At 30.1% G+C, this 12,253-nt stretch overlaps 1 protein-coding gene across 1 annotated transcript; it reads left to right on the top strand.

Moving 5' to 3' along the window:
* The first annotated feature begins 4,267 nt into the window (after nucleotides 1-4,267).
* On the top strand, nucleotides 4,268-8,657 carry LOC105117454 (probable beta-1,3-galactosyltransferase 8). Its single transcript, XM_011015116.1, has 9 exons — nucleotides 4,268-4,350; nucleotides 5,053-5,340; nucleotides 5,860-5,924; nucleotides 6,020-6,216; nucleotides 6,840-7,097; nucleotides 7,215-7,302; nucleotides 7,483-7,608; nucleotides 7,695-7,804; nucleotides 8,465-8,657. Exons 2-9 carry the CDS (start codon nucleotides 5,155-5,157, stop codon nucleotides 8,611-8,613), a joined length of 1,179 nt encoding a protein of 392 aa, XP_011013418.1. The 5' UTR covers nucleotides 4,268-4,350; nucleotides 5,053-5,154; the 3' UTR covers nucleotides 8,614-8,657.
* Nucleotides 8,658-12,253: the final 3,596 nt, after the last annotated feature.

Below are 12,253 nucleotides of genomic sequence, written 5' to 3' on the forward strand. Positions count from 1 at the left end.
AGGGTGGCAGAGGAGGGGTGGCCTAAATGATAATGCCATGTGGAGGTAGAAGTCTTGACTCCAACAATCACTGTAAGAGCATCAGATTTGGATGATGAAAATTGACATAGGTTTATTGGGTACAATCTATTTTCACTTAGCCTTGTTAGAAGCGTGTTCCCTGTCAGGATGTCCTTCATAAAAAATTAAGAGCTGGTGAGTTCAAAGTAGTCATTATTGTCCTTGCAAAATTTACTAATAGAGAGTAGATAAGCAAAGGCTTGGGGACAATATGCAACATTGTTTGAGGTGAGAATAAAAGAAGGAGTTTTAATAGAAGCAGTGCTAGTATAAGAGTGATCAAACATGTCCTATTACTTACACCTATTGAGTCATCTCCTGTATAAGGTTGAGAGCTTGCAAGATTAGCAAGATTAAGGTAACTTGAACATTAACTCCATTATCAGTATACCATTGATGTTGACTAAGATAAGTGGTATTAGCTTTAGCCACCATAACAGCTAATTTAGTTAGAGGATAACAACCCTCAATGGAGTAATTCATATGGTTAAAATAGTCCAAAGCTTGATGTCCCTCCCTTCTGTAAATTTGATAGGGAGATCACAAGTGAGAAGTTGCAATAACAGGTGTGGCTGGTGATAGGGATGGCAGGTGAGATAACAATTGTCGAAACTAAGAAGAAGAAATACTAAAGTGTTTGGAAGATCTAGAGAAATAGGATTTATTAATGCTACGTTGATATCTAGGTTTGGAACCATTTTTATGCATGTATAAAGTATATGGTCCTACTTTAGGTTGAATAGATTGGCTATGGAATTTTTGTATAAGGTCATAATTCGACAACTCTATACAGAAGTCAGAGAATAGCATAAACTTCTCCTTAGCAAGCAACATATATGTTGTCACAAAAGAGTGAAAAGAGGAATTAAGACCATTGAAAACATATAAAATTAAACTTGAATCATCAACAAGTTTCCCCATAATAGATAGTTCATCGACAAAGGACTTGACTTTATCCAAAAATAATTGGCAAGACATGGAGCCTTATTATGAAGATTATAACTTCCTATTGATAAGAGAAATTCATGAAGTAAAGGGCGTAAAAAATCTTGCACCAAGAGCTTGCCAAGCAAGCCGAGAGGTCTCTAGACCATAAATGTTGGAAATCATTATAGGAGATAAAGGAGATAAAGAAGAAATAATCCAACCAAGTACCATTTGATCTTTATATTGCCAAATCACATGAGCAGAATTATGAGTACCTTGGGCCTTGTGTTCATTACTGGAAAATTGAGGAGGGCTAGGTTCAAAACCATCAACGATTCTTATAAGACCATAGCTTTGAAACACATGAATTAATTTAGCACTCTAGGCAAGAAAGTTAGTTCCATCAAGTTTAATGGCAATAACTTGAGTTAAAAGATGAAAAGTAGATGAAGGAAAGGAAGTGTTTGTGCTAGCAGCTGTCACACCCGGATATTGTGGTGATCGATTAAAAATTATCGATTGGAAAAAAAGAATAGATATCTGGCATCTTTTTAGGGGAAAAGGTCTTGTTCAAGGAGTCGTCACCTAGTATTATGATCACTAGAAACCCTAACTCGTCAACAAAGATTCTATGGTATGAGACTGGTTACGCAAAAGAAAAGATGTTATTACCCCTTAAGCGTCCTACATAAGGCAAGCTGCATTGCTGGTTTTGTCTAAAATTACTAAGAATTTGTTCTCCTTTTTTCCTTTTTTTATTCTTCCTTTCATGTTCCTAACTCTAGCGTTAGTGAACAATTCTTATAAATATTTCTAACTCTGGCGTTGGTAAATATCACACAAATTCAAAAAAATACGATACTCCTAACTATGGTGTTAGTGAATATTTTTGCAAAAAATGAATTTGAAGAAGAAATTTTCTATGTTATTTTTTTTCTTGTTTATCCTTTATTATCATTTTTCCTTTTTGGATGGAAGTAAAAAAAAAAACATTGCACGACATATTTACATTTAATAGTAATAGTCCACGGATTGAGCACATTTACAAAAAATACAAAGATAAAGGAAAAAATAAAACAAAGTGCGAGGGGTCCACAGATAAATCAATGAAGGCCACAAATATTTTTGGAATTTTTTGTTATTAAAAAGGGATTTTTGGTCAAATATCAAATTAGAATAAACATAAAAATTATGGTCAAGGCATAAGGTTCTGTTTTGCCGAGTACACCCTTAGCCTAAAGCCCAGACCTGATCAACTCTTTTTTTTTTTGCTGGATCTAGCCCAACCATGTGTGAAAGGTTCACGCATGCATGCAACAGTAACTAGTTAATTATTTTAGCAAAGAAGGAAGGAAACTTACCTAGACGTGTGGCTGCTGAAAGCGAAGTCAACGCAGACTGGACTAAAAAGGTTGAGGGGGGCTGCGGCTAGTATAGGGTTTACTGCCCCCTTCTTCTTCTTTTTTTCATGTTTCTTTCTTTTAGGGTTTCTAGTAATGGTCTCCTCTTAGAGTCTCTTCTTTTAGGATTTCTCTTTAATCATCCTCTCCCCCTTCTGCATACACTAATATCAATATTTATAGTGCAAGAGTCTCATCACTTACAAGAAGTAAAGTCTGAATGAAACTTATTGTCTTTCTTAAAGTTTGAATTAGAATCGAATTTGAAAATAGACAACTATCATTATCTTGAAGGTAAAGATTATCTTGAAGATAAGGATAGAATGACAAAAGCACATTATAGTCTCTAGTTTTCGTACAAACTGACATATCACCTTTTTTTTTAATTTTACATTTTAAACCCCATAAAAATAAAATTAAAAACCAAAGAACCAAAATTGGGTTGCAACAGCAGCCATAAGATTAAAAAAAGTGTTAGTTATAATTGACTCTTATACCATAAAAGAATTTTGAAAAAACCCGCCAGACACCTTTTGTTTTCTGGCTTATATAACCTCGGTGTTTATATCTGATATGAAAACTAGTTTTCTAGGTTTGTTATTAAAGATATAAATTACATGAGATTCAAATACAAGATAAGACATCTTCTATCATCCTATTTGAATAAGATGACTCGTATCCTTATTAGTACAATCACTTATTTATAGAGAAAACAAGTTTGTTATTTTTAATTACTTGATCTCTAAACAAACTTGATAATCAAGTAATCCAAAAAATAATTTGCTCTCTTAATTTGGAAAAAATGATGAAAAGAGAATGTATTTTTTTAGATTTGTTTTTGCTATTTTAGCATTTTTTCCAAAAAAAATTTACAAAATTAAAATAAAAAATTAAATAACATCTATCAACACCTTACGTTTAATTTTGATAATTAAGCGCTTCCCATCATATGGTACAATAACTATGCGAGGATATAGTGCCTTCCAACACCGGTCCTCTTAATAAGGTTGACATTTCAAATCAGGTACGTAAAAATGGTTAGAATGTTAGTTTGGGCTCTTGCCCAACTAAGATGTCCTTTCCCCACTTCCTTTTCTTTTTGAAACATCATGTGTCTGTATCTCAAGTCTTCCCGTTCTTTTCATTTTATTGCAACGAATTTTCTTAAAATTGCATAAATACATGTAATGAGATGGAAGTTGTTAAAAATTCATCTTAATTAAAAATTTTAAATTATTATATAAAATTTTAAAATATAATTTATTTTATTTTTTAATATATTTTCTTAAATAAAAAAATTTTGAACTTGAAACCTGTATAAATTCATATTATTTTATACTTAATTTTTATTAAATAAATAATGATAAACCTGTATAAACTCATATTATTTTATACTTAATTTTTATTAAATAAATAATGATAATGAGATTTAAACTTGTGATTATTTAGTAATTAAGATTTTGATATCATATTAAAGAATTATTTTAATCTAAAAATTAAAATTAATAAATTAAATTAATTCTTTAACATAACCAAATAAATAACCAAGTAAATATTGTGTTTTTATTTTTATGCTATTCTCGAGTTAGAACTTTCTCATTGGAATAATTAGAAACAATACACAATACATTATAAATTACATTATAATTAGAAAAATATTCTCTTACAACACGAAAATGATGTCAATAAAAATTTCATTAAATATAGGGGGAAAATATACTTCTCTGTTAATTATGACAAAACAGTTTGTTGAAACATGAAAGTCACATGATTGAACTGCCATACTTGCAAACGTAACCATCCATCTAACAAGAGTGAGAGAAATGCAGGCTCATATATAGTGCTATTGATTATCAAATACTTGTAATACAGAGCAGGGAGTGGAGAGTGCAAACTGGCATTCCATAACTAAGCATCTTCACTCCTAACCGTCGTGATCCAATGATCATGCATTCTTCAATAGGTAAATCCAAAGTTTTTTGTTTTCTGTTTAAGTTATAATTTCATGTTTGTCAATTTAAATTAATTTTATACTATACAGCCCTTGTCTCCAAGAATATTTCTTCTTTTCTGAGATTTTGTTAATTTTACTGTCAAAAGCTTGCTGATTTTTGCTAGACATTATTATAATATCTTGCTCTTCCATCAGCATATACATGTAAATACTGTCGAATGTCGAATAATCATTAGGGTTAGATTTTAGAGGTATCAGTTTCTTCATAGGGTTGGTCTAGCATATGGCATGGAGGCTGAGACTGTGACACTAACACATGGATCGAAGAAAATTTCACATGCTATTTACATTTCAAAACTTTGCTCTTTTTGTGACTCTTCGTCTCTGTCAAAACCAATCTTTTTTCTTCTTGAAAATGAAAAGATAATTTCAAACAGTTAATGAACCATCTGTCATTCACTAGAAACATCACAATTCACACATGCTCAACATCACGTTTTCAAATCATGTACTTGCTACGGAGCAACAAAGGTAGGAGCACCGGCCAAGTTTTTTACTCTTCTTTTTTGCATTAAATGGCTGTATATAGCCCAAGTCATTTGCTGATCAATTGTTGTAAGATCATTATAGATATGGGATTCATATAGCTGAATTATTAGAATAGATTTCGGTTTCCTAACACTTTGTATTTTTGAATCTCAACTCATTTAGGCTGTAGACAATAGATTGCTTCTTTCGGTGAAGAAGCTGATCGTGGGATTGCGAGAAGTTGTAGTATCGTGGCACTGTCAGCCTGAAAATCAGTCGAAGAAAATGAGAGGGAAGCCATTTTCAGCCAAAGCCATTTTTGTTCTATGCTTTGCAAGCTTTCTTGCAGGATCTCTCTTTACCAACCAGAATTGGACTCATCCTTCTCGGGCTAAGGATAATAGGATTGCAATAATTCCACATCATGTCACCAAGCTGCAAGAAGTGAAACAAGATTGTGATCCCAAGCGTGTAAGTTTGTTTGTTCACACTTTAAACACCATAACCTAAGAGTTCTATTTCCCTGAAAATTGGGAAAAAAAAATAAAATAAAAAACTACCTATAAATTCATCATTAATTACTATCATATATATTTCATGTGATTAATTCATGCATGCTTTACACACGCATTTCAAAGGAATGATATTCAACAAAAAATTGTGAAAACAAAATCCTTATTGTAATATAAATTAAATAGATTTATATATATGTAAAACAATATCAGCTCAGATGTAATAAAAAATAAAAATAATAAATCAGCTCAGATGTAATAAAAAATAATAATAATAAATCAGCTCAGATTGTATGACATTATAAATTTGGGCAGTCCAATTAACGATATAACTTTCAATTTATGTCTGGGGGCATGATGATCATGAACTAAATTTTAGGTTATCAGTTATTATTATTTTTTAGCTAAAATTGAATAAAATTGTGTTTTAAATTTATGCATCAAGATCACATATATATTTCTTTTACACATCAATCAGAAATTGGTTGAAGGAAAGCCTGGAGATATTATGGGAGAGGTTCATAAAACCCATGAAGCTATAAAGTGAGTTAATTGCTAGCCTTTTCTTTCTTAATTTTTAAAGAAACCATTGAATTGCAATATCATTTTAAATATTTTTCTCTCGTGCAACAACGCAGATCTCTTGAGAGCACAATGTCCACGTTAGAGATGGAATTGGCTGTAGCTCGAACAGTTCAGTCAAATGGGCAACATTATTCACTAGAAAAGCTTGCTAATCACACTTTACAGAAAGCTTTTGTTGTCATTGGCATTAATACGGCATTTAGCAGCAGAAAACGCCGGGACTCACTTCGACAAACTTGGATGCCAAAAGGTCCTCTCTCCCTCCACCAACTCCTAATTTATAGCATTAATTTAGAAAGAACAGACCTGTAGAATTTGCTGATTTTCGGCTATTATATAATGCATGGATTAGAACTCGCATTCCATGGCTGATGTATAGTCACACAAAGATCAACTTAAGAAAAATCAAAATGAATAATAATTGTCATGTCACCGCAGGAATCTACCAGTAATTTTGGAGCTCCTATTCTATAGCAGTTTTCTTGTAGTTAGCCAAAAAGGCGAAGAGTTTATGCAATTGAAAAATTAATTTAACATTTGGGCACTAAAATAGGCAAGCCCCAAACTTTATTCCAAATTTTAACTCAAATATCAATTGAGAGTCTAAAGGGATTTTCTCTCTGGATTTTGGTGGAATCCATCAACAGAAGCGGGCACATAATTGAAAATTTTTAACACTATAGGAATCAATTGAGATACAAAAAATTTACTGTAAGAAGGAAGTATTGTATACATAGATAAATACATAAACAGGTTAATTATCATAATTTATATTAATTACCAATCCACAATGCATGTGTAATACATAATTTGATTCACCTAATAACTCTCGATTACCCAGTAAATTACTAAAGATGTGTGTAATTAATGCAGGGGAAAAGTTAAAGAAATTGGAGAAAGAAAAAGGGATTGTGATACGATTTGTGATTGGACACGGTTCCACACCTGGTGGTGTTCTTGATAGAGCAGTAGACTTAGAGGACGCAGAACATAAGGATTTTCTAAGACTCAAGCATGTTGAAGGATACCACGAGCTCTCTACCAAAACAAGATTGTATTTTTCCACAGCAGTTTCAATTTGGGATGCTGAGTTCTACCTCAAGGTGGATGATGACGTTCATCTCAATTTAGGTAATTAGCAACCATGCTTCTCCTCCAACATTTCGTGACTAGAAATTAACAAGGAACATGCTTATGTATTGGTAATAAATCGTGTTCTATTCATATCATGTTCCATGTGTCCTCTAGGCATGCTAATGAGTACACTAGCCAAATACCGGTCCAAACCTAGGATCTACATCGGATGCATGAAGTCCGGACCAGTTCTCTCTCAAAAGTAAGTTAATTTTATTTATTTTTGTTATTAAATGTGCTTGATTCAGCAAATCCGGCATCCTAATGGAGAACTTGAATTATGACGTCAGGCTCTATCTCTAGTAGATTTAGCAGATTTCACTTCATATTTTTTTCATTTCTTCCTGGCCTCAAGTGATATTGCAATATTTTTTCTCGGCAGAGAGAACAAATATTATGAGCCGGAGTACTGGAAATTTGGGGAAGATGGAAACAAATACTTCAGGCATGCCACGGGCCAACTCTATGCCATCTCTAAGGATCTCGCTGCCTATATCTCCATCAACTCGTGAGTCCCATATCCAAAAGCATCAGTTTTCCCTCATTTGTTGCCCTCAAGTCAGAGTAATATAGCGATATGAAATATTTTGGCAGGCCCATCTTGCATAGATATGCCAATGAAGATGTCTCTTTGGGCTCTTGGCTTCTAGGCTTGGAAGTGGAACACGTGGATGAACGTTCCATGTGTTGTGGGACTCCTCCAGGTACACAAATCAATCACACAACCATTCTCGCCGTGTTGATATTTTCCAGCAGTCAATCTGCCAATTCCTTCAGCATAACATATTTAAAAATAAATTGAAAAATAAAAAATGGATTTAAATCAATATTTCTCATTTTTAATTTTATTGCTAGGATAGGAAAAGGTAGATTATTAAATCCTCTTAAATGTTCCTACGTGTAAAAAGTAAGCTATAGCTTGTTATTATATTTAACCTATTTATTATGAATCACATTTCACAACAAATATAAATGTCAGGACGGCCCAAATATATATATATATATCTTCTTTCTTGAAAAAACATTGTCATATACTAATTTCTTCTCGTGGGCAAATGTATTTTTGCTATTGACTGAGGTGGTGAACAGTGGTAATTAATTATATATTAATATTCCAATCGACTAGGATCATCAAAATAATTGTTATTCAAGTATAAATTTTAATATTATTCAAAATTGTGTGGTAGATGTAAAGTTGTTTTTGTTTAAAAAATATATTACAATAATTTTTTATTTATTTTTAATATCAATACATTAAAATTATTTCAAAACAATAAAAAAATAATATTACTCCCATACACTTACTAATATATAACTTTATATACAACCTTGCTATCCTATGACGACATTATTTCGGTTTTTAGATTGTGAATGGAAAGCACAGGCGGGGAATGTATGCGTGGCATCCTTCGACTGGTCGTGTAGCGGAATATGCAACTCTGTGAGAAGGATGAAAGTAGTGCATGATTCTTGTGGGGAAGGAGAAGGTGCTGTTTGGAATGTTGATCTTTGAGTTGTGATTTAGCAGTCTAAATAATATGACAGAGAGTTAAAGGAGATGTAATTCCTATAATCCTTTTTTTAGAAGTGCTGGATTTATGTAGAACAATACCTCCTCTTTTTTTTTATCATATTTGATATATTCATATATACCAGTGATGATCAACCGAAACTCACTCCATCTACACTCAATATGATGATAAATATGACTCTGGAAAGGATACATACATACATACATACATACATACATAGATACATACATATATATGATGAACAATTATATATGAATTTATAAAGTTTAATATGTATTTTTGTCTCAATTTATCTGACTCAATCATTTTAGTAAAATCTAATTTTTTAATTTAATATTTATTGATATATATAATTCTCAATTTATTTTATAAAATACATTTAATTAATATTTTTTTATTATATAAAACATGTTACCATGCCCACGTTTGTTTTATTTAATGTTGACAAAATAAAAAGAGCTTGATCCGTGGTGGAGTAAAATTGCTCAATAATTTGACATATTAAAATTAAAACAAAAATCAATCATTTTGGTTTGATTTCTTTTTTCCTTAAAATTTAAGCATGATTATTTAGAACAGTCATGAATGGATAGATGAATACAAAGTTAATCAATCAATTACAAGCATAACTTGGAAACATATTCAGTCCAATACCCAGTGCCTTGTTGTAAAAAATTTGAATTCTCTTGTGTTTTTAAATTTTAAATAATCATTTCAACCTAATATTTTAAATTTTAAATTGTTAGATAAAATCTTAACATATAATTTATATTATTTTTTATCATATATTTTCAAGTGAAAACCTTTTGGATTTAAAATTTATATAGATTCACATTACCATGTATTTAATTTTTATTAAATAAATAAAAATGATGAGATTTAAACTTGTAATCGCTTAGTCATCAAGACTCTGGTACCATATTAATAAATCATCTCAACCCAATAACTTAAATTATAAGATAAGGTCTCAAGATATGATTTATATTATTTTCTAATACAAAGAAGAACATGATTTTAATGTTCCAAATCTCACAACTAGTTTTGAATTATATGATTTTACATTAGGTCAGAGAAATAAAATATAAAGACTGAAGGTTTTGTTTATCATGTATTAAATAATGTTCTTTCAATTTGAATTCAATGATTTAGAGAAAAGAAATATGAAAAAAAAAATTGGTAAAAGAGAATACGATAGAATTCCAACCTGAAGTGGTAACCAGTACCTTAAGAGCTACTTTTATATCTAATTTATTTATTGTTTTACATATTTTCCAATTATTTTGAAATTCAAAGTTATTTTTTATTTAGTCACTCATCAACTAGAGTTTGTAAGCCTTAGGTGAAATAAATCTCATATCCTTTTGAATATGTGCTACATTAGCAAGTTTTACTCTCTAAGGATGTTGAGTAAAGAATTTGTTAGGGAGAGATGTGTTTTGATTTTTATGCTTTTTCTCTCAATTTTTAATTTAACATTTTTTTAAACTTATGATACTGATACGTCTTGTGGTTGGAATTTATGTTTTTTTTTATTTGAACCATATATTTTTAAATGTTTAAATTATATATGAATTTTTATTTAAATCATGTATTTGAAAGTGCTTGAATTATGTATGGAAATTTTTTTATATATAATTTTATGATTTTACAATTTAAGTTTATATTGTATTTTTTATGTCATGTTAAAAATATATTTTTGATAACCTTGTTTATGAACCTTAAATTTTTAGGATTAATTTATTCATTTATACTAAAGATGTATTGCCCATCTATTCTATCAAATACTTTTCACTCTTATATGCGATTATATATTCATATATTTTTCCTCTATGCCCTTTCACTATTTTTTAGATGAAAATGCCCCTCAAAATAACCAAAAGAAAAATTAATTTTTGTAGTCTAAAAAAGTAGAAAAAAATTGAGAAGATAACAAAATGAAAACAATTATTTCAAAATTTTCAAAGCAATTTGAATTATAAATATATATATATATATATATATATATATAACATAAAAAAGCAAAAAAATAGAGAAAGAGATTTAAAATAACTTGTAAATTATTAAAAAAAACAATGAAAGAGCCATGACCATAAACCCTCATAAAAGCTGTATATGACAATAAAATAAGTTCTGCAGGGAAAAAGGTTTTAAATTTTTATTAGTTTTATTTTTAGTGGGTCATTTAATCTCTTTTTGGAAGTTTCAATTGTTTATATTTCTAGATTTTTTTTTCTTCTTTTTAAAGTGTTTCTACTTTCTTGTTTGTTTAAAAAAATCTTAAGCCTTTTAAATTATTTTTAGTTTTTATGTATTAAAATTGAAATATAAATTTGATAATATAAAGGAAATTTATGGTAAAACAAATAAAAAATAAAAAGATATATGAGAAACAAATATGAATATACAAGGATATGCGAGAGCACAAAATTCTTAAAAAAGAAAAAAACTATACGTGAGAGTATACCTGATATATAAGGATAGATGAATCAATTAGCCTCAATTGATATACATTTAATTTAATTTTTCATTGGACCTGTTGTTACATATTATGTTTTAAACTCCCAAACACCTTTAACCCGTGGTGCTGTCGGTGTCCATTTTTTTTCCTCACCAATATTCACGTAATAAATTCTAAAAAAATAAAAATTAACTAAGTACTAAAAGGAGCCACAAACAATTAACAGATTTAAATGTTCAATTACAGAATTCTAGACTAGCATAAAGAAGTCATGGGCAATCATCTCCTCAACATAGCTGCAACAAAATGCAAATTATATGAATATAAATAAATAAAACATGTTAAATAACATATGAAATTTGTATAAGCTACATATTTTTTAAAGAAGAAATAACATAATGCATAAGAAAATAACATAATGTATAAGTCTAAGCATTTACTTCACTCATATACTCTTTTCAAGATCTTCCATGTTAGCCCACATTTCTGTCTTCTTCCTTAAACACAAATACTTATTAGTGAAGAAATAAAAGTCACCTCTGACAGCAATTTCTTCAATAGAGTGAAGCTTTATTATAATTTTGGGAATACTATACCCTTTTTCCTATTCATGTTAAAAGATGTTGAATCACTCTGGATAGATATGCTGTCAACTAGATAATCCTGACGTAAAAATAGTTGTAATTCAATTCCAAAAGATTTTTGGTTTCTTTTTGGCTTGAATAAGAGCATTAAGTAAATAACAACTAGTGCATTAATAAAATAACAAAGATAAAAATATATCAAAAGATAGAATCTAAGACAGGGTCAGCAAAATTATTATCTATCAAAAGTCAATAGGTAGTTGATTTGCCCACTGAATTCAAGCATTGCGTTTGCTAGTTGCCACTTACAATGCTTGCTTGTGCAAGTATCAATAAAGACATGACCACCAACAAATCAATTGCACTACGTACATACGAAATGAGAATCCGACATGAATCTAAGATATGGTAGGCCATTGCTTGTCTATGAGGACATTCATGCTTGGTTCTTGTCTAATGGGCAGCAAGAAAATCTCAATCCAATATTTTCCTTGCAGAGAATGAGCACATTAAAGTCTGAACCAAAATCAAAGCTGCAATTAGTAAATTAATGTTGAGCCCTTAATTAAAATAGGAGAA

Source organism: Populus euphratica, unplaced genomic scaffold (assembly GCF_000495115.2).
Source record: "Populus euphratica unplaced genomic scaffold, PopEup_1.0 scaffold1364.1, whole genome shotgun sequence".
Classification (NCBI taxonomy): Eukaryota; Viridiplantae; Streptophyta; class Magnoliopsida; order Malpighiales; family Salicaceae; genus Populus; species Populus euphratica.

What these genes read in the sequence shown, in the direction of transcription:
- LOC105117454 (XM_011015116.1), top strand. Translation starts at nt 5,155, where the DNA reads ATGAGAGGGAAGCCATTTTCAGCCAAAGCCATTTTTGTTCTATGCTTT. An exon ending in ACAAACTTGGATGCCAAAAG is followed by an intron (nt 6,217 to 6,839) that starts GTCCTCTCTCCC and finishes TAATTAATGCAG; the next exon opens with GGGAAAAGTTAAAGAAATTG. An exon ending in GCCTATATCTCCATCAACTC is followed by an intron (nt 7,609 to 7,694) that starts GTGAGTCCCATA and finishes ATATTTTGGCAG; the next exon opens with GCCCATCTTGCATAGATATG.